The 20,718-nt window shown below is 40.8% G+C and overlaps 8 protein-coding genes across 8 annotated transcripts; 2 read left to right on the top strand and 6 right to left on the bottom strand.

Annotated features, from left to right (window-relative positions):
• Nucleotides 1–172: 172 nt before the first annotated feature.
• V1514DRAFT_276882 (G protein-coupled glucose receptor regulating Gpa2-domain-containing protein) lies at nt 173–2,169 on the bottom strand (the record flags this gene model as incomplete). The annotated part of the gene is made up of 2 exons (XM_066924934.1): nt 173–1,883; nt 1,979–2,169. The coding sequence occupies 2 exons, from the start codon at nt 2,167–2,169 to the stop codon at nt 173–175; spliced, it is 1,902 nt and encodes a 633-aa protein (XP_066785022.1).
• Nucleotides 2,170–2,822: 653 nt separating this feature from the next.
• On the top strand, nt 2,823–5,594 carry V1514DRAFT_326510 (uncharacterized protein). Its single transcript, XM_066926817.1, has 3 exons — nt 2,823–2,897; nt 2,987–3,375; nt 3,436–5,594. The coding sequence occupies exons 1-3, from the start codon at nt 2,864–2,866 to the stop codon at nt 5,224–5,226; spliced, it is 2,214 nt and encodes a 737-aa protein (XP_066785023.1). The 5' UTR covers nt 2,823–2,863; the 3' UTR covers nt 5,227–5,594.
• On the bottom strand, nt 5,571–8,189 carry V1514DRAFT_209367 (uncharacterized protein). Its single transcript, XM_066924693.1, has one exon. It carries the CDS (start codon nt 7,760–7,762, stop codon nt 5,915–5,917), a length of 1,848 nt encoding a protein of 615 aa, XP_066785024.1. The 5' UTR covers nt 7,763–8,189; the 3' UTR covers nt 5,571–5,914.
• Nucleotides 8,190–8,789: 600 nt separating this feature from the next.
• Nucleotides 8,790–10,452, bottom strand: V1514DRAFT_277134 (CrcB-like protein-domain-containing protein; the record flags this gene model as incomplete). Its single annotated transcript, XM_066924942.1, has 4 exons — nt 8,790–8,828; nt 8,896–8,972; nt 9,077–9,762; nt 9,848–10,452. 4 exons carry the CDS (start codon nt 10,450–10,452, stop codon nt 8,790–8,792), a joined length of 1,407 nt encoding a protein of 468 aa, XP_066785025.1.
• A 429-nt stretch (nt 10,453–10,881) lies between these two features.
• On the bottom strand, nt 10,882–12,717 carry V1514DRAFT_341232 (uncharacterized protein; the record flags this gene model as incomplete). Its single annotated transcript, XM_066929049.1, has 6 exons — nt 10,882–11,762; nt 11,824–12,342; nt 12,406–12,432; nt 12,492–12,533; nt 12,606–12,662; nt 12,714–12,717. 6 exons carry the CDS (start codon nt 12,715–12,717, stop codon nt 10,882–10,884), a joined length of 1,530 nt encoding a protein of 509 aa, XP_066785026.1.
• A 517-nt stretch (nt 12,718–13,234) lies between these two features.
• Nucleotides 13,235–15,027, bottom strand: V1514DRAFT_326521 (P-loop containing nucleoside triphosphate hydrolase protein). The gene is made up of 3 exons (XM_066926818.1): nt 14,405–15,027; nt 13,947–14,339; nt 13,235–13,893 (listed from the first exon to the last, which is right to left on the bottom strand). The coding sequence occupies exons 1-3, from the start codon at nt 14,952–14,954 to the stop codon at nt 13,307–13,309; spliced, it is 1,530 nt and encodes a 509-aa protein (XP_066785027.1). The 5' UTR covers nt 14,955–15,027; the 3' UTR covers nt 13,235–13,306.
• Nucleotides 15,028–15,849: 822 nt separating this feature from the next.
• Nucleotides 15,850–18,016, top strand: V1514DRAFT_362104 (pre-mRNA splicing factor component-domain-containing protein; the record flags this gene model as incomplete). Its single annotated transcript, XM_066929728.1, has 6 exons — nt 15,850–15,921; nt 15,987–16,005; nt 16,071–16,445; nt 16,528–17,051; nt 17,289–17,387; nt 17,457–18,016. Exons 1-6 carry the CDS (start codon nt 15,879–15,881, stop codon nt 18,014–18,016), a joined length of 1,620 nt encoding a protein of 539 aa, XP_066785028.1. The 5' UTR covers nt 15,850–15,878.
• Nucleotides 18,017–18,024: 8 nt separating this feature from the next.
• On the bottom strand, nt 18,025–20,589 carry V1514DRAFT_303319 (heat shock protein 70 family). The gene is made up of 3 exons (XM_066925593.1): nt 20,322–20,589; nt 20,075–20,270; nt 18,025–20,017 (listed from the first exon to the last, which is right to left on the bottom strand). Exons 1-3 carry the CDS (start codon nt 20,446–20,448, stop codon nt 18,328–18,330), a joined length of 2,013 nt encoding a protein of 670 aa, XP_066785029.1. The 5' UTR covers nt 20,449–20,589; the 3' UTR covers nt 18,025–18,327.
• Nucleotides 20,590–20,718: the final 129 nt, after the last annotated feature.

The following is a 20,718-nucleotide window of genomic DNA, read 5'->3' on the forward strand; positions in this document are numbered from 1 at the left end:
AAAAAATATAGCAAAACGATTATATAGCCCAACAAATGAACAGAAAACAAAAATTAATGCCGTTATACAAACAAAAACTCCCAAAAACAGCAAAAAACATGCCAAAAAATTGTATCACCATTTCAAAAAGAAAAATAAATAAAATGCATATGCATATGCATTTGCATATACGTTATGACTCCAATTTTTTTTCTTGATCAGAACTTGTGCTTGATTTTGGTATTTCAACCACACTGCCCATGCGCCTTTTAGGATTGAAATAATTTGAATCTTGTGAACTTTGCAATTCTTCTAAACGATCCCACCAATCAACCGTACCACCATTATTATTATTATTATTATTATTATTATTATTAGTAGTAGTAGTAGTATTACTATAATTAATTTGATTATTATTATTATCAAACGTTTGCAAAAGAAATCCTTCTTGTGAAAACAGTCGCGCGTTTGAAGGTTCAACTTTCATAATGTCGTACGGCGACCTGATTTGACTCGGCGTCGTAACAGTTGCATTGCCGGTGTTTTTTCCAGAATTCACATGCGAGATCGTATTTTTTGAAATTGTAGTTTTAATTCTAGGCCTGGAATCACCTGCCGCTGCGGTTGCTATGACAGTCGTGGTCGGCGGCGCAGTGGTTGATTCATTATGCGTTTCCGATTGATCTTCCGATCTTCTAAAGATTTTTGCAAACCTTGTTTTTAGGCCTTCGATTGACAACAAGGAAATTTCTGATTGCCTTCTGGCGGCTTCGAAACTTGCTGCAATCGATTCCTGACTATTCCTGCGAGTGTGAGAATTATGATGATCATAATGAAGATAATTGGTCCATGATGATGGTAGTTCTTGTTGTTGATTATGTTCATCATCGAAAGCTTCAGCAATTTTAGACTGCCTTCGCTGCCATGGTTTTTCACGAATGGCAAAGATGATGGTATTCGCTACCCCGCTAATTGCGTACATGAAGGCAGACAGGTAGCTCAACCAAACCACCGGATTTCGATAAAAATGATCAAAATAAAAAAGAAGTTGATTTACAAATGGGCCGGTCCAAACGATCATGTAAAAAATTGGATAAAGTAATAATAATTTAACCTGCCGTTCTATTTGAGAATCTTGCCGTGACGAAGAGTTTTGAACATTGTTTAAATACCGAGGTTGCACGAATTGCGCGTCATCATCAATCTCGTTGTGATTAGTTGAAAAATCAACGTTGTGTTCGAACGGGTACGGATCTAAAGGTGAGATCGACAAGTCCGCATCATGGCGATGATGATGATGATGATGATGATGATGATGATGGTCTGGTAGTTGCTCATGCTGCGGATCCTGGGTGGGCATGGCAAATTCATGTTTCATGGCAGTATTAACCTGCCGTAATACTCGTCGAACGTACAAGTACAGGCCAACATAAATGGCACAGATTATCAACAATACCAGGTACCTTGGGATCCATGCCAGGGCCAGCCGGTACCATATAGGACGTACAGGCAAGTAGCACCAAGTCGTTAATTGCACGTAACCCATCTTGTATTTTTCCTTGCCATCACCCGGCATGTTGGCACTATCAACAAACGCCAATGCGGCCAAAAAAGCCGGAATGACAAACCACAAGACGTAAATAATCTTGCGATATTTATATAAGCCGCCGTACAAGTTTGGTGAAGACGAACCCACTTGCGGGTACATGATGAACATGACGGTATGAATCGCAATCACCAAAATGCCGTAATCACTGGCCTCGATTGTGAATGCGGATAAAAACCCGTTCGCCTGACATGAAATGGCACCAATTGAGTCTTCACTGGCGTACCAAAGCCGAAGTGGGTACCAAAACAGAATAACTGCTCTCCAAAAATCAAAAAAAAGGAGTACTGCGAGAAGTCTATTTAAAAAAAAATAAAAAGAAAAAAAGAAAAACATTAGCAAATAGCGAAAACAAAACAAAACAAAACAAAATAATGTTTTTGGTCGACGTACGTATGTCTAAACACTTTTCGTTCCATGCGAATGTACCAATAAAAAGTTAAAAGACAACTAATGATGCTAATGGTCGATGCAACAAAACTAATCAATCGAATTCCTTGCCGGTCATGTTCCGAGAAAATTGATTCAGGTCCTGTTGAAGTTCTGACGAAGATGTCCGGCATTCCGGTCGCATGGCTAAACATCTCTTACAGTAGATGAGTCTTGCCCAAATAATATATATAAATATCTAAATAAGTGTGCGTGTATAAAAAAAATGCCGAATTGAGAAAATTATTCTACCTGAAGTTCATTAAAATCTGTTCTATCTTCCCCATTCGTTAGAGCAATAAATTTCAAGACTGCAGCTTCATTATGTCCCAAATATATAAATATGGTTGATGTAAAGAAGAAAAAAATAAAAATCAAAAAAAGATGCTTGTTAAAGAATATCTGTTTTGTTGATGTTATTGTCTTTTTAATTCTCAATATGACAATCAAGACTCTTAAACGAAGAATTCAAAACTTGTTTTGGTGATGTTTTAAGCCTGGTTTCAATTTTTAAGTTTCTGTGGCCTTCTTCGTATATACTGCAGATCAATAAACGTTAATTACTAAACGTATAACTAACTATAACCAACTAAAGTTAGTTAGTTAACCTGTGAGTACTGGCTTACGTACGCATGCATGCCTGGAAAAAAAACTTTCAGCCAAAACTTTGTCCGGGCACGAACCCGCTCTTTGACGTTTCTCTGCTTTGCTACTGACTTGCCGATAATGCTGAGTAATACATTACGTGATATGAATTTGAAAAAGCTTAAAAAATTTCAATGAGCATCGATCGCATCAAATGTCGTATATACAAACAACGACACAACGTGTACCGGCCAACGAAAAGTTATGAAAAGAGCAGACCCGCCGATTTCGGCTTTAGGTATATTAAAAATATATGATAAAATGAAAAAAAAAAAAAAAAATATAAAACAAAAATCCCCTCTTGCATTTAATTGACTAATAGCAAAGCTGCTCTTAAAAAGGTAAAGCCAACTTCGCCGTTATTGGATCATACGAACACCCACAGAGACGATAATGATGATAACGACATCATTATCCAAGAGGAAAATTTCGGCAAGCAAGAACATGCACACGTGCAAATAAACTTGAATGTTGAGGATCTTCCAGAATACGCCATGGGATATGCGTCCATGACGGACAGTGATCAAGATCATGATGATGAGGATGAGGATGATGATGAAAATGATGAGACTGATCTGGTCTTGGTATCTGATACTGAACGGATTGAAATCATTGATAACGAGGAATCAATTGAAATAATATCAAATTTTACTAAATCAGATCAAACATATTTTGAAGCTTTGGAAGACGTAATCATTGGTTTACGATTAACTCAGGTAGGGCCCATCTCACTTTTGCCATTTTTACTGGTTATGTTTTTATTTATTGGCTTTTAGAATGTGGTTATTCAAGGACAATATGCTCTTGTGGTATTAAAAGGCAAGATTTCAATCTACGGCACCACGATCACAGCCGGTCCCACGGTTTATCCCGTTTTTGCACCATGTTCAAGCCCGTTGCCTTCAATTGAAGCCGTTGACAATTTTGAATCGATCATTAGTGCCAAGGAGCTTATCAAGGCATTGATTCCGGAAAATTTTTTGCCGTCAGATTCATTTTATCGTCAATCTCCAGTGTTGATTGCCATTCTTACACTTCGATCCGGCATTGAAAACTTGGACAAGATATGTTTAAACTTGAAAAATTTATGGCTACCAGCTGGTATTGCCGAAAGTGATGCGAATCGAAGTTTTTATATTCATAATCAAAATTCTTCAACATTACGCATTTCTTCATCAGTTTCGGTTCTCAAGTCACCACAGTCTTGGTCGTCCGTGATTGATCAGATTAGCAAAACTTTTATTCGAAATCGTTCGCAACGTGTTTTAATTTGTGGACCCAAATCTGCTGGAAAATCCACATTTGCTCGAATTTTGCTAAATTTTTTTACACGAAGGTCATCAACCGCAATTTCGTATTTGGATCTGGATCCGGGTCAACCTGAATTTACGCCTCCTGGGATGTTATCCCTAAGCACTCATTCCACACCATTATTTGGCCCACCGATAAGTCATCCTTGGATATCTGAAACTATTAATGCTTTACATTTTGGATTTATTTCCCCCAGGTCAGACACGACTCGATACCGGAAACTAGCTCATCAATTAATAAGCCAGTCCAACCCAAATCATGAAGACGCGTTGCCTTTGATAATAAACACGGCCGGTTGGACTAAGGGAGAAGGAATCGATCTTCTTGATGAATTTATTACTAGTTTTAAACCATCCATCGTTGTTTATATCGGTCCGGCAATATCAACCCAAGATTTCGATATCAATCTTGAATTAGCCAACGTTCTTCTTAATTCAGACAGGCCATTTACGTTTTACGAATTATCATCACCGGCGTCTCAAAATGGCATTTCAAAATATTCAGCTGCAGACATGCGGGCCGCACAAACCATGTCATATTTTCATTCGCAGCCAGCCGTTTCGGTAGGCGAACATTTATTCACGTCTTGTTCAGTTGAAGATGACTTACAAGACGATAATATGACGCCTCAGCCTATGCAACGATGGGATTTTATCACTCATTTGCTTGATTTTAAACCAGTTGTCATTTCATACGGTCGTAATGACAACAGCGACGACAACGACGATGACGTCGACGTGGGCTTGCCGGTATCATTTATTGATAGAGAAAACGCATGCGGCATTTGGGACGAGCACGTGCCTGTCGCGCTCGAACAGACCGTCGTGGCTGTTGACCTTGTGTCAGGCCGGATCGATACCCGACGGACGACTGATGAATCTAATCTTCGTTTGGTCACGTCCGAAGTGAGTCAATCACGATCGTTGGCGTTGGCGTTTTTTCAATCCATCAATGCTGAACGCAAACAGTTTAATTTAATCTTGCCAGCCGCAAGCAGGGACATCCATACCATGATGACTTTGTCATCATCATTATCAATTTTAGTGTTATCTCGAGGAAGATTACAAATGCCAATCTGGGGAATATGGGAAGGAAATCAAAACGGGGTTCGAAACAAATCATGGCATGAAGTTCCATATCTTGAAGTTGATGACCACGATGACGCTCACGGTGGTGGCGCGGGGAACGGATTAGGCAGACGAGCACTTCGCATTCGCCGTCAAATTCAACGACGAAGTCAGGTCAAAAAAAAATAAAAAAAATTTATTTACATTTTTTTTTCTTATTTTTTTGGAAAATTTGCACATATATGGTACTCCCAGTTGTACCGTATCTACAGGTGTACGATTTTCTCATTTTGGGCCGGGGACTAATGTTTTTCTTTTCGTTGTAGAAAAAGCAACCCAGAACAGCATACCCTTTTAGCGCTTGTATCAAATTTTTCACGGGTCAGATGTAGTACAAAATGTCGTCACTTGGTGACCGATTGCAACATTACGCGTTTTTCATTAAAAAAAACGTTAAATTACGTAAATTGGTACGACAATATATACATGCTAACGCTGCTTCGTAAAATGAATATCTATATTACAATTTCCCATGCTATTATTATTTAATGTACAACAAAAAATCTCCTTTTTCCTCTATATCACCCACCTATGCCAAAAAATATAAAGCAAATAATCAACAACACCCAATATAAACAAACCAATGCACTCAAAAAAAAATTAAAATAAAAAAACTCCCCAAATAATTCAATAAATTCAAAAAAAAAACTTAATGAAGAAAATAAAATGACTTGTTTTTTTATCAAAAACAAGTCAATTGATTGATATGCGTTCTTGACAAGTCCAAGTCGAAATGCAAAAAAAATAAAAACTTCAACCAATATAGCCACAAATTCGTCTGTTTTTGGCTTTTTTTTTTTGGAGCGTAAACATCGATTTATGCTACCACCCATGACTTCCATTTGCGAGGAGCCTTGCTTAAATGCGAATAATCCGTGCGAGGACCCAAAATCATTCTGGCCTTGCCACTGTAAAAATCTTGACTAAGCTTCCCATGCCGTCTCATTTCTAATTCCATAGCCAAAATCCTCAAAAAATCGCCATTCATTCGAGGTTCACGAGGACGGATAATAGGCAAGCAATTTTGTTGCACGTCGTACGTGTCTAATTGAATTGCTGGCAAGCTAGAATTTTTCTCCAAGCTTGTGGCATCCTTTTTATCATCTTCCTCGTTAGACGACTGTGAATCAGAAATTTCTGATTCCAAGTCCGAATGATAATCACGAGGCGGATCTCGAATGGTAAGCGCACGAGCTGTCGACCTGGCAGTAACACCGCCTGCTGAAAGAGATCGGTTAGAGTTGTGCTCGCGACCTCGTCTTTCAGACTGTGACCGTTTTGTGACTATAGAAACCACGCCGCTATGAGAGTGCGCGCGAGACTTGCTTGACAGTTTATCAGACGGTTCCCGATTGGCAGAACGTGACCTTCTTGGTTCTTCCAAGTGATCAATCTCATCCTTTGGAGTGTACTCCTCTTGATGACGCGCCATGGACGATGCAATCCATTTTAATGACCTAATTGAAGTGTTTATCTTTGAAATCATGCTGAGCCTCTGTCTTTCGATTTCCTCATCCAATTCTTCTTGCTGAGATTTCCTAGCCTGTATATACTTTGTCTGTTGTCGTAGTAAATTTTTAGCTTGAACTCGAAGGACTTCTGGAACAGCTGATGTCGATGAAGCCGGAAGAACGTGTGATGGCATATAGGTGAACGCAGGAATGCATTTTCCGTTTTCATCGAGCGCCACGCAAAGGGGGTCGTTGTTTAATAGTAAAACAGACTCCGAGGGCTGCTTGCGGTGCCGGGAAATAGCACCGTCATTCAAGGTAGCCGAAGATGATGCATATTTTAGTGTGGAATTGTCATCCGAATCGGTATCATAGATTGCAGGAAAATATTCCACATTGGAAGATATAGGTGTGGTTGGTGATGTTGCCGGAGAGGAAGATGAAGTTGATGACACAGATGACGAAAGACGTGGAACCGCTGATTCTTCTGCATCATATGAAGTACCATAAAAGGGATATGATTGCTTGATTACAAAAGTGTCACTTTGAGGGGTCGAAACTATAGCTTCTTCCTCGGAAGACGACAATGAGGTGGATGATGCCGAGTCATCATCCACAGAAGGAGGTATTAACAATTCCTTAAGTTCGTGCGAATACTGTCTGCTCGTTCGGCTGGGCTGTTTTGGTGACGAAGCAGAATCCCGCTTGCGATGACGTCGTTGGTCAACTGGTCGTTTCTGAGCTGTGATATTATTCTCTGACTCGTGACGAGAAGAACTCGACCGCCGACGGGATGATTGAATTGATTGAGTGCCTGCAAGCTTTGAAGAAGAAAAAGAATTTTTGGGACGAGGAATCGCAGTCACGGCCAAAATGGCAGCCACGGCAGGAGGCACGTCCTTTTTCGAGAAACTGTTTGACTTCTGACGAACAAACGATTGCTGCGAATGTGGTAATCGCGGACGAAGTGTGTCTGCAGACATGACGTTTGAGATAGCAAATATGCGCAAAAGTAAATGAATGCTAATAAGATAACGACAAAACCAGAGTGAAAAGAAAGAATAATGAAACGAAAGAAAAAAAAATTGAAAGAAATAATAAAACAATGGACCAATATAACATCGGTAAGAACAAGTGCAGCAACATACGTGATTATCGCATGTCGATGACAAGCAACAAGCAAGCAAGTACCATCCATAATGGTACCTACACATGAAAAAAAACCGAGCGGGTCATCCGAAGATGAGCTCGAATTTGGGTTAAACCAACCGTTGAACCTTGATACCAATTCGGACCCAAAGGCGGGAAGCTAAAATTGTACCATCTTACTTAAATAACTACAACATAACCTCATCGCGTGCTGAGAGTCTGACGGGTCGCAATTTGTTGGAAGTCGGTCATAGCGTCAAGTGCAATCTGGTACGTCGACCCCCATCAACCTTTTCTTGCTTTTCTTTCCCTTTTGATTTGAAAGTATTGCTTGTCTTGGTTGAAGCACACATGATGTGTACCATGGCTGCTAAAATTGTAAAATATATCTTGATAAGAGCAAAAAAGAGGCGATCCAAAAATGAGGCGTTTCCGCCAATGGGTCAGAACGACAGGCGATAAGAGGTGTCATGCAAAGCATAACTGTCGAGCTGTCGGCGCACTCCAAGCGCTGCTCGTCATCAGCACATAATATCACGCTTGGAGCGGAAGTTCCGCCGTGGAAGGGTGAAAACCAATATCATATACCCATATAACGTCTACAGATTTTGTTATATTTTGTGATCGTCATTAGTCGTTTTTTTTTCCAAATTACAGATGGTGTTTACTATAGACATACAGTCTTCAAGTCTTGCTTATCGATAAAATGGCTTTGCCAATATACTGCAATGCAGGTACTATAGTATAAAATAAAACGCCACATTCAAATTGTTGTTGGCTTGTGCGGTGAATGCGGAAAGACCTTGCCTATTGGGAATCATGCATAACGGCCTGCGTGGTTATGCCATACGTTGCTTTTATTTTTATACACAATGCAGTTGCAGTTTCCATATATTGATTGTATGTGGCTTGATTGCCGATAAGGACACTACGGTACATGATAACAAAACCAGTATTACATTGCGTCTTCTAATCTGACCCATGAAGGGTTGTAATGTTTTACTCCATATACATAAAATAGAGCTATTACGTACAACAGTTACAACATTAAAAAGAAAAACTGATTCGCCCTTAATGCGTACCTCGGAAGCTTTAACAACTTTGTTCAGTTAGTTCTCTAAATCTCCAATGCTACCGGAAACCGTCAGTATATTGTATCCATTATAGATCATGCCTCCCTGATAAATCATCAACTTACATCCACGCCCAATGTCAATACCATGATTACGATGCCGCAAATAACGCTGGCAGCTCCGTAGCGCCAGGCATGTTTTCCTGTATATCCGATATCAGCATGCTTAATAATAATAATCATACCTAACAATTATAATAATTATCATTGACATCATCACGCTCCCTTTACTTTTTTTTTCACTCACGTTTTAGTGTCTGCAACTCCAAGGCAAACGTAGATACCGTGGTTAAGCAACCACAATAACCATCCATCATGCCTTGCAAAACCTGGCACCCGGTTCTGTTCTCTATCCGCTGTTGGGCAATACTAAACAATGCAATCAATGATGTGCCAAAAATATTGGCCGTAAATGTGCCAACAGGGAACGAAGGCGCCATGGGATTAAGATATCTCGAAAACAACCATCTTGTTATCGTACCCAATGGTCCAAACACGATCGCAAATAACACCTTGCCTCGCCACTTGTCTATAAACACCGCCATCAGCACTGCTCCGATCCAGCAGCCAACTCCTAAAATCAGGGCAAGCCATTTCAATCCAGTTAAAACTTTGTATCCACTTGCAATGGCAAATCCAAGCTTAACTGATGCATTGCCCTTGCCTGAATTGTCGTTATCTTTATGCCGTAGCTTTGTCCACGATGATCGAAGTAGTAGGCCCACATGCGCACCCACCTTAATCCCTCCTAACGAAAGGCATAACGTCAATATGATTTCATCCAGTAATCCCAACACACTGTATCCTCTTGGTCGAGGATTGTGTGGTTCCGCGTTCGCCATAGCAAGAAATGCCGCCTTCATCCACGATGAGAATGTGGTTAACGATCCGCAAAATCCTGTAGATAATCCAACATATAATTGTAAACTCCGGCTGTGACTCTTACTTAGCAAACCTGCACGTCATGCAAAATTTTATCTCTCTCTTTTTTTATCATCTCATTTGGATAACAACTCACCCATTATTTAGTGCAAACATGTCTTTCGTCTCCGACAAAAATCCCATAATCAAGCAACCAATAAATTGCACCCATACTAATCCATCAACTGATTTGCCAGGATATGATTCTAATGAAATCAACCCGATCCTTGCCAAAACTCCAAAAATTGAAAATAATATGAGCCATAGTAATGTTTCTTTAATGTCACCAATCTTGAACAACCTGCGATGCCAAGATCGCAACTTTCGTTGCTTGCTTGTCAATAATCCCATTTCTCGTTCTGCTTTATTTTTTTCCTCTGTTCTAAACTCAGCTTCGCTTGCATTCGATACCCTGATTTCATGTTCAAGTGAATCCTCATGTTCGACGGACGGCGCCGGCAACGGAGCCTCGACCTCTGTCAGGCCCCGGTATGATCTAGATGACGATAATGTTGATTCTGCAGTGATCCGTCTTTGTAACTGTGATGATAATCTCGATCGTTCATTTGACGATCTATTTTCTTCTATTACTTGTGCCGCAATTACCTCGTCAAGTCCCTGTTCTGCCGTTCGTGAACATGAACGTGACCGCGACCGTGATCGTGATCGTTGAATCTCGCCGCCCTCCGTTTCTGTTGGCATACTTTGCAGTTTAAAAAAATCCTACTTCCTAGATCTTAATCTTCATTAAGAATTTCATTGTCATTTTATCGGAAATAGGCGTCGGAATCAAATTGGGTATAGAGCCAGTTTAATACATTCATAATTTTTTTTATAGTTTAATCTGAGTCATTATTATATTCTCCCCACAGGATAAATACTAGAACTTCTATATAGTGTACAAGCGTGTATGAATATATAAATGTCATTTATAATTTTCCCAAAGTTGACGAAAGCTTACAAAAAATTAACAAGCCAAATGTTTATACGTAACTACTAATAAAAAAAAGAAAAAGGAACGAAATACAAAAATTAATAAAAATAAACGAGAACTTTTTCTAGAGCCAAGGAAAAAGAGTACCATTCAACAAGACATGCTTTCTCCAGCAAAAAAAAAACGACGGTTATGGTTTACTTGCCATTCACGCGTTTAGACTTTGGAACAACTGACCAGTCAGCGTTGTCTTCAGAACCATTGACTTCAGCAACAATGGCCTCAACTGGTGCCTCCGCAGCCTTTTCGGCTTTTGCAGCGGTAGCAGCAGCAGTGTCCTCAGCAGCCTCGTCCTCTTCATCTGGAACATAATCATCACCATGTTCAGTGCTTCGAAGCAAATCATAGCTTTTGGCAACCGCTGACGCATCCTCCTTCTTGTCCTCTGGAGCCGAAGCGTCAGCCTTTGGTCGAGATTGAGTAACTGCAGATTTGTCTTCAAGGTTGCGTCTGGCTCCAAGGAACTCGGCGCGATCCGGGCGTGTTGCCGGTCTCTGTCTCTCAGGACGCGCAGGGCGCTCAGCCCTTTCAACCTTATCAGCCTTTTGCTGTGCCTCGGTGCGGGCATTGGCCAAGCGTTCTTCCAGTTCGGATTGCTTCTTTGCCGTATCGACCGGAGCAGCTCTGCCGAATGGATTGGGCTTGTCAGAACGTGGTGCAGAAGCAGAATCAGCAGCAACAGCAGCGTCAGCACCCTCGACAGGAAGCGTGCGTGGCTTAAGCTGCAATCTCTTACGCTCACGAGGCTTCTCCTCCACATCAGCAGAGCCTTCGCGTGATCGGTCAGGCGTGGCCCTTCTAAGTCCATCAAACGCAGAACCTGATCTCCAGTTGTCAAAAGATCTGTTATTCTCTTCCTGTCTGCTGCCAGATGAAGATCTGCTACTATCGGGTCCGCTTCCTCGCCGTCGGTCGGTCCTCTCCTCCAATCGAGGAAGTGGGCCTTTTCTTTCCCAGTTATCAAAGTCTCTAACCTTACCGTCGCTACTTTCTCTTGCGCCTCTTCGGTCTTCCCTGCCTATCATTATGAGTTAATATTATATACATCCTAAATGCGATTGCTAGTTTATTGAACTTACCAGGCTCGGCCACGGCGACTCTTACGACACGTCCTTGAAGTTCACCGCCGCCTCTTTCCAAAGACTCCTCCAAAGATTCTCTGTTCTTGAAAGTGACATATCCAAATCCCTTGGATTGTCCATTGTAGTCCTTGGTAATGCGGGTCTCTTCAATTTGCAGACCTTCGAAATAGTTAGCAAGATTTTCCTCATTCGTATCGTACGAAAGGCTGAAAACATAGGCGGTGTAAGGTGGCTTGTCCGGAATAGGATATTCAGGACGATCGTTACGTGGTGCACGGTCTGGCTGATAAGATCGCTGCTCGTATCGAGAAGGCTGGTTTGCTTCAAATTTGCTGCCACGCTCGTTCTCGCCAAATTCTCTGGCTGGTCTTTCAATTTTTTCCGGTTGCGTCGGAGCTGATTCGTTCGAGCGCTCAAACCTGCTGGCGGGCTTGTCATAAGAAGGGCGATCGAATCTGTCACTGGGACGATCGTATCCAGCTGGCGGGCGACTGGAGTACTTATCTGTGTTAGAAGCTGCACAAGGAACAAATTAGATCTATTTGAATTTTCATATGCTGCTTTTAGTCGGAAACATACGAGGAGGAATAGAGTTCGCTACCGCCTCTGGGTTAGCAATAATTTCACAATAAGCCATATTTTTGTAAATGTATATCTAGACTTACTTGTGGTTGGCAAGTCATCCATTTCATCCCAGGCTCCGAACGCTAACAAGGAAATAAAATGTTAGTACGCCTGTTATGCCCGCTTGTGCCTCACAACCAAATTTAGATCCATACTATCGTCCGTCAGGAAGGCGTTGAGAGACATTTTTGTCTTTTTCTCTTTCTTGGGTGCTAACATAATTAAAAAAAATGTCTGATTGATATTTCTGCATCATAGCATACCCATGTTGAACGGTTATTCTTTTTTTTTTAAATCGCTATCCGATTAAAAACCTTCAAAGTCAATCAGAATCAAGTTTGAACTCATATATAAAAATAATAATAAAAAACTTTATGAACGAATAGCTGCTATAGATTTCAGCTAATACAACGAACATTGACTTACGTTAATAAAATATGTTTGAAGTACCTTAAAATATAAAGTCAAGCTCCGTTAAGTGTGATTGACAAAATATTGGTTGTTCTGAAAAAAAAATAAAAAAATGGTGAAAATTGCGCCGTGGGCGAAATTCGGTCGACCCCAAAGATATTTTGTCTTCCGCCGCTGACTTTTTTTAACGCGCACCCCTTACATATATGCACTACCATTACCAATATTGGTAATATCAAAAAAAATACAAATAGTCAAACGGAATTATTGAAACCTACACCAATTGGATTTTATATAACGGGTGATTTGGAAATCGTAATACATAAACAACATGAACGTGCTTAACTCGCAGTGGTGCAGGGTTTACATACAGTTTATAGCGTTCAACATTGAAGGCATTCTTACTACATCTGTTTGTGACTCTAGTTACATGATAAAATAATAGTTACAAAATTATTCCTTGCTCAGCTGGAATACGGCCACCTTTTAACTGAATAAACTTCTCGCACCTTGGGATCTCATCCGAGACATGACCGATGGCAATAACAGTTCCACCCCATTCATCAACAAATTTCTTGCATAGTAGAATATTTTTGTCATTCATTCCCGAAAAAGCTTCATCAAGAATTAACAATTCTGGATTTTTCACGATTGAACGTAAAAATAGGACCACTTTCTGATCATTAAGAATCAAGTCTGAGAACTTTGCCGCCGGATCGACTTCAAAATATGACAAAAGAGAATCAACAAGTTCTGCACGTTCCTCCTTTGACAAGTTACCTGCCACGTGAGAGAAGCTGTTTGGTGGAAGGAAACTGCCAATAGTAAATCCGGTCGATACGGCCTGGAAAGCAGTAAGATTTCTTGGGAAAATTGCATGAATTTCAGGAGAAGCGTGACCGATGGTCTTGTTGATTGCAAAATAGTTTTGCTTTCCAACCTTACGCGGTTCATCAAACATTTTGACCTTGAAATTCCACGACTGAGGGTGATCAGCTGTGATCAGTGATAACAAAGTACTCTTTCCGGTTCCTGACAAAACGTTAATAAAGCTAGATCGCTAATTTGCAGTGACGAGGACGTACCATTGTTTCCCCGAAGATGCCATTTATCACCAAACTTAATGTTCCAGTTTAGATCATTAATAACAACACGATCTTGATATTGAACTGTTATATTGTCCAAATGCAAAATACTTTTAGAATCTTGTCTAGTAGGAGCTCGAAGATTATACTTGTCAAAATCAAATAAATTTTTAATCACAATGCTGTTTCGTGACTCGGTTAACCTTTTAAGCGTGCCAGCGACTTCCTCCTTCGTGCCGGCATCAACAATACCAGATTCTTCAATAACTGCAACGTGAGTGATCCATTCTGGGATTGGTTCATGCGTTCGCAAACCAAGTATGACATGGGGACTTGGTGCCAGTTCGTTTAAAAGCTGTGAAAGTGATGCCGTTGCCGTAGGGTCAAGACCCACTAAATCATGATTAAAAACCTATATATCAAAGCAAAGAAAGCAAAAATTAAAACGTATTGCATACAGAAAGGTTCATCAGCCAATAGTATTCTGGGGTTCTTCAATAATCCGCGCGCAATTCGTGCTCTTCTTGTCTGGCCGTTACTTAGAGTCACAATCCATTGATTATTTTTGTATAATTCTTCAAGACCTAACCGTTCGACAACCGTATTTAAAATCTCTTGTTGCTCTTCGACAGTCTTTGAAGCGTTTGCACTTGACTCGAATGATCGTTTAAGAAATCCAACCAAATGGTCATCTTCCGGTTCTCGAAATGACTCGTAACGAGCCGATAGATATGCTGGCTTAATGTCCGAATAGAACGTTATTAAACTAATAGCTGATTGTGGCCATGATACTTTATCCAAAAATGGGTATTCTCTACTTGAAGCAGGAACTGCCGTAAATTGGCCAGCCAATGCCGACAGAAACGTTGTCTTATTGCTACCGGTAATGGCCCATTTCTGTGTCGGCAAGATCGTAATTGATGCCGGGTTTGGAAATATTTTTTTCCCAAAATGAGCCGTTTTAAGAACAGCGTTCTTAAAAACGACTAATGGTGCCGAACCGGTCATTATTTTTACAAATAAGGCAATGAAACCAAAGTTGTCAAATGATGGTCTCGCAGGTTGCAGACAAGTTCTTAATTAGACGTTTTAGAGTTTAGTCATACCGATATTGAACTTGATTCGCGGGGTACTTGACCAGGAACTCTTCACATTTGTTTTTACGATGATTCCACATTTACAGAAAAACAGGCCGGTAATTCAAAACTAAATGGAAATTACTAAAACAAACAGTACCCGATTTATTAATGTTTATAGACTATTTCAAAAGGAGCAAATCGGCCAAATCATATTCAGTCCACGACATGTGGTATTGAACGTGCAGGGACAACGACAATATCATTAAAATCAAATCCAGCAGTTTCACATCCCGTATTTTTTGGTCAAAATTTACGACAGATAAATTCATCGATGAAAAAGAACATAATGCAAGCCGATCCTCGCATTTCTCATCCAGCGTCATGGGGATATCAAGTCGACCACTGCACGCCAACAAAGGCTGAAGACAAATGCAGCCGATGTATCTGCAGCAAGTTATAGATTATGCTTAGCAATTTTTTCATGACAAGCTTTTATTGTACTTGTTAGTTCACACAACTACAGATAAAATGTCGCAAGGTTTCGGTGCGGTTCTGCGGAGCGTTGCGCCCAGCTAATTGGAGTTTTGGTTTGGTCATTCGTTTTACATATTCGGAATATAAAACTTAATTAATTAAATTTATCTATTTCAGCATACGTGTCTATTAAAAAACTTGTAAAATATCTAATCGTATAGCTATATATATATTTGCATAAAAGATTCATACTTAGCTTGATGCACGTGACGGCATAAACGCCTAGCATATGAGTGCACGGTTTTGGCAATTCGACACTTGGTGAGAAATCCGCAAGCAAAAGCAAACTGAAATCTTTCAACCACATTGAACAGCTCAAATGGCGCCATATATTAAAGGTGGCGTGTGGACAAATGTTGAAGGTAGGGATTTATTGTTATTAATGTTAGTGATATGTTTTTGTTCATGATGCTAACTTTTGTGGTAGATGAGATTCTTCGAGCCGCGTAATGAACCACTAAACAAAATATATGTAACCAACGCACTCTTTTTTCTAACATGTGTCTTTTAGAATTTCAAAGTATGGATTGAATCAATGGGCACGTGTGTCGTCACTTTTAGCTCGCAAAACTGCAAAGCAAGTGAAAGCTCGTTGGACAGAATGGCTTGATCCATCGATTAAAAAGATCGAATGGTCTCGGGAGGAGGACGAGCAACTTTTGCATCTGGCCAAGCTTATGCCCACGCAATGGCGAACGATTGCAGCTTCCGTTGGCAGAACTGCTAATCAGTGCTTGGAAAGGTATCAAAAGCTTCTTGATGATGCCGAGGCAATGGAAAGTGGTGATCTTGGCTTGACCGGCCCTGGTAATGAAGCTCGTGCTCCAACTGCAGATCAAGTTCGAAGATTAAGGCCCGGTGAAATTGATCCAGATCCAGAATCAAAGTATGTTTTTTTTTTGAAAAAAGAAAGCCAAAGAAATCAACTATTTAAATTTTGATTATCTGATGTTAATTCTGTTTATTAGGCCAGCGAGACCTGACGCTATTGATATGGATGAGGATGAAAAAGAAATGCTGTCAGAAGCAAGGGCTCGTCTTGCTAATACCCAGGGTAAAAAGGCAAAGCGAAAGGATCGCGAAAGAATGCTTGAAGAAAGTCGAAGATTGGCGGTGTTGCAAAAGCGACGTGAACTTAAACAAGCCGGCATCAATGTTAGGCTGATCAAGAAAAATAAGAACGAGATGGATTATAATGCTGATATTCCATTCGAACACAAACCTGCAGCTGGATTTTATGATACGACAGAAGAACTTACAAGTAATTTTAAAGAAAAGCAAAAATATGATAACCTTACTCAAAAAGTTGGCGCAAGAAGGAGGGATACTGAGGACCAAAATGATTCCCAAAAGAGACGACCGCGCAATGAGGCCAATGAGGCATCTGCTGTGGAAAAGGCAGCTGTTCAGCGTGCTGAAAAGCTTCAGAAACTTCAAGAAGACGAACAAATATCCAAGCGCAGAAAATTGAACTTACCAGCACCTCAGGTCAGTGAAAAAGAACTTGATGAAATTGCACGGCTAGGAAGGAAAGAGAAGGAAATGCAAGATTTATACGAAGATGGTGGTGAATTGATTGATGCGCTGCTGCCAGATCGAACACCAGCAACCACACAGTTTAAGCAACCACTTCGAACTCCGCGGGTTCAACAGAACGATGATCATATTTATCAGGCATCAAGAGACCTTAGAGCTTTGACCAATACGACATCATCCTTATTTGGTGCAGAAAATACACCGCTCCATACTGGAACTGGGTTTTCATCAGCCGCACCTGAACGATCCATCTTGGCAACGCCTAATCCATTTGCGACTCCTGCACATTCTGGTGGCAGAGTTGTACCTCAAACGCCGGGATTCACTCAACCATTGCTAAACAAAGGGTCTAAATCTACAGGAGGAACAAGTATTTCTGATCTTCTTCGAAACGGGTTCAAGAGCTTGCCAAAGCCGACGAATGATTTTGAATTGGAAGCACCTGAAGATGACAACGAAGAGGAAGTCTCCCTCGAAACTTTACGTGAAGAAGCTGAATTAGAAGAAGACGCTGGCGAAAAAGATAGGAAGTTGAAAGAAATTAGAGCGAAGGAAGAGGAACGTGCATTGTTACGAAGATCTCAAGTTTTGCAAAAAAATCTGCCTCGGCCAAAAATTTTGGATCACGCAAGATTAACCACACAAGTGCAAGATATTACTGATGCAGTATCCACTGAGATTGAGCGTGAATTTTGTGATTTGATCCTGTCTGATGCGATCAAGTATCCGGTTGCAAAAGGCAGGCTTCTTAACGCCAAGGATGCGAAGACCTTACCTGACTTGGACGAAAAGATTCGAGCCAACGCTTTAAAATTGATTGAAGACGAAGCTAAGTCCTTGGAATCACTGAAAGAGTTTAACAAAAATTTCATAGAAACTCTTGAACAGAATCCTTTTCGACTTCCTGGATTGGTTTTATAGCAAATCGTTTGACGGAAACAAAAGATTAATACTATTTATTTACAAAAATCTATGAATAATAACAAAGTATATATTTATGTAAACAATGTCATTAACTATCTTACAATTATGCGATTATGAAAACATGTTTTCCCTTGGATTAATCGCAAATACTTGAAAATGTGATTATTTCCTTATAAAAGAAAATTTAAAAAGCAATCATAATCCACATAATATTCACATTATAAAAAGTGAAAATAAAAGAAAAAACACAATAAATATATTAAAAAAAAAAGAAATCAAAACGACAATTTTTTAAAACGACTCATCGCTTAGAGTTCATCATGATCGGGGACATCCTCACCATCAAAATCGTATCCGCCAGGTTGACCGTCGGCGTAAATCTTGCTTGTGATTGGATAAGCCACGTGAGAAAGTTTCTCACGTTGCTCGTCAAAGTCTTCCTTGGTAGCATCGGCGGCGTTTTCTTCAAGCCAATCCAGGGCTTCCTTAATGGCATCAAGAATGGTTTCCTTGTCTTCTTCTTCAATCTTGCCTCCGTATCCGGTCTCGGAGTCATCGTTAACCTGGTTGCGAAGATTGGCAGCGTAGTTCTCAAAAGAGTTTCTTGCCTCAATTTTCTCCCGCAGAGCAGCATCTTGTTCAGCGTATTGCTCAGCTTCTTCAACCATGCGATCAATTTCTTCCTTGGAAAGACGGCCCTTGTCATTAGTGATTGTAATCGATTCCGACTTGCCGGTTCCCTTGTCAGTGGCTGACACCTTCAGGATTCCGTTAGCGTCAAGTTCGAATGTAACCTCGATCTGTGGAACACCGCGAGGAGCTGGCGGAATTCCAGTAAGATCGAACTTGCCCAACAAATTGTTATCCTTAACCAGAGTGCGTTCACCTTCGTAAACCTGGATAAGTACAGTGGGCTGGTTATCAGCAGCGGTGGAGAAAATCTGTGACTTGCGAGTAGGGATAGCAGTGTTTCTGTTGATCAGCTTGGTCATGACGCCACCAGTGGTCTCAATACCGAGCGTAAGTGGGTTGACATCAAGAAGAACAATGTCCTCAACACCTTCTTCACCAGAAAGAATACCTCCCTGAACGGAGGCACCATAGGCGACAGCCTCATCAGGGTTAATACCTTTGGAAGCAGACTTGCCATCAAAGAATTCTTCAAGAAGCTGCTGAACCTTAGGGATACGAGTGGAACCACCAACCAAAACAATATCATCGATGTCAGTCTTGGCAACGTTCGCATCCTTGAGTACTTGTTGAACAGGCCTCAAGGTCTTCTTAAAAAGATCATAATTAAGTTCTTCAAACTTGGCCCGAGTCAGAGTCTCGGAAAAGTCGATACCGTCAAAGAAGGATTCAATCTCAATGCGGACAGAAATTTGCGAGGAAAGAGTACGCTTGGCCTTTTCAGCCTCACGCTTAAGCTTACCAATACTCTTGAGGTTGGTCGAGATGTCAACGCCATGTTTCTTGTTGAAAATCTTGGTGAAATGGGAGATGATGCGCTGATCAAAGTCCTCACCACCGAGATGAGTGTCACCAGCAGTTGCGAGAACTTCAAAAACGCCAGACTCAATAGAAAGAAGCGAAACATCAAAAGTACCACCACCAAGATCGTAGACAATAATCTGACGCTCACCTTCCTTCTTGTCAAGACCGTAAGCGATAGCGGCAGCGGTTGGTTCGTTAACAATTCTAAGAACTTCAAGGCCGGAAATGGTGCCTGCATCCTTGGTGGCCTGACGCTGAGCATCATTGAAATAGGCGGGAACAGTAACGACTGCATGAGTAACCTTCTTTCCAAGGTATGACTCCGCAATCTCTTTCATCTTGCCAAGGATCATTCCAGAAACTTCCTCGGGAGTGAAAGTCTTCTTTTCGTCATTAACAAGAACTTGAACAACAGGCTTGTTGTCTCTGCTCTTAACATCAAACGGAAAATGCTTGATATCAGATTGAACATCCTTGTCATTGAACTTGCGACCAATCAGTCGCCTGGAAGAATCTTTAGTCCCCCCTCAAAAAAAAAAAAAAGACAAACAGCAAACTCACTTGATATCAAAAATAGTGTTTGTAGGATTAGAAGCAGCCTGGTTCTTAGCGGCATCTCCAACAAGACGTTCGTCTTTGGTGAAGGCAACATATGATGGGGTGATACGGTTACCTTGATCGTTTGCGAGAATTTCAACACGACCAGACTTCATGACACCAACGCACGAATATGTAGTACCCAAATCAATACCAATAACTAATCAATTGTAAGCAGAGATCATCATAGAAAATAAATGAATCAACATACCGGTTCCATAGTTGTCAGTTTCATCAGCTTGAACGCCATTGGCGAGCAGGAATGGCGCGACAACTAGTGCCAACGCATATAGTAAAATCGACCAAGAAATCAAGGTCCTTGATGGTCTTCGAGCCATTTGTACAGATCTGATTCTATATGAATAATTCTAATAAAACAATACCGACCCAGCAACAAATGAAAAACAAAAAAAAATAAAAGGGGCGAAGCGTAAAGAAAATTTCTGGACAAAGGCGGTTCAAAAGTCTTTTAAAGCTTCGAGGGGTTTGGAAAAAAGGCCACAGTGTCCAAATCTGCTCTCCTCGCGCAACCGTCACGTGTCAGAGAGACTTCCGCCGCATTCGATTGCGTTCCTGAGCGTTTACGCAATTACCAAATCAGCAAATCG

This window comes from Lipomyces japonicus, assembly GCF_038497905.1.
Source record: "Lipomyces japonicus strain CBS 7319 unplaced genomic scaffold V1514scaffold_7, whole genome shotgun sequence".
Lineage (NCBI taxonomy): Eukaryota > Fungi > Ascomycota > Lipomycetes > Lipomycetales > Lipomycetaceae > Lipomyces > Lipomyces japonicus.

Bases quoted from the DNA above. Each gene is read 5' to 3' on its own strand.
- V1514DRAFT_303319 (XM_066925593.1), bottom strand. From the start codon at position 20,448: ATGGCTCGAAGACCATCAAGGACCTTGATTTCTTGGTCGATTTTACTA. The intron at 20,271-20,321 runs GTATGTTGATTC...ACAATTGATTAG, and splicing joins AACTGACAACTATGGAACCG to TTATTGGTATTGATTTGGGT. The intron at 20,018-20,074 runs GTGAGTTTGCTG...AGATTCTTCCAG, and splicing joins AACACTATTTTTGATATCAA to GCGACTGATTGGTCGCAAGT.
- V1514DRAFT_326510 (XM_066926817.1), top strand. From the start codon at position 2,864: ATGAAAAGAGCAGACCCGCCGATTTCGGCTTTAG. The intron at 2,898-2,986 runs GTATATTAAAAA...CTAATAGCAAAG, and splicing joins CCCGCCGATTTCGGCTTTAG to CTGCTCTTAAAAAGGTAAAG. The intron at 3,376-3,435 runs GTAGGGCCCATC...ATTGGCTTTTAG, and splicing joins TTGGTTTACGATTAACTCAG to AATGTGGTTATTCAAGGACA.
- V1514DRAFT_209367 (XM_066924693.1), bottom strand. From the start codon at position 7,762: ATGTGTAGGTACCATTATGGATGGTACTTGCTTGCTTGTTGCTTGTCA.
- V1514DRAFT_326521 (XM_066926818.1), bottom strand. From the start codon at position 14,954: ATGACCGGTTCGGCACCATTAGTCGTTTTTAAGAACGCTGTTCTTAAA. The intron at 14,340-14,404 runs GTATGCAATACG...ATCATGATTTAG, and splicing joins ATTGGCTGATGAACCTTTCT to TGGGTCTTGACCCTACGGCA. The intron at 13,894-13,946 runs GTACGTCCTCGT...ACGTTTTGTCAG, and splicing joins GCATCTTCGGGGAAACAATG to GAACCGGAAAGAGTACTTTG.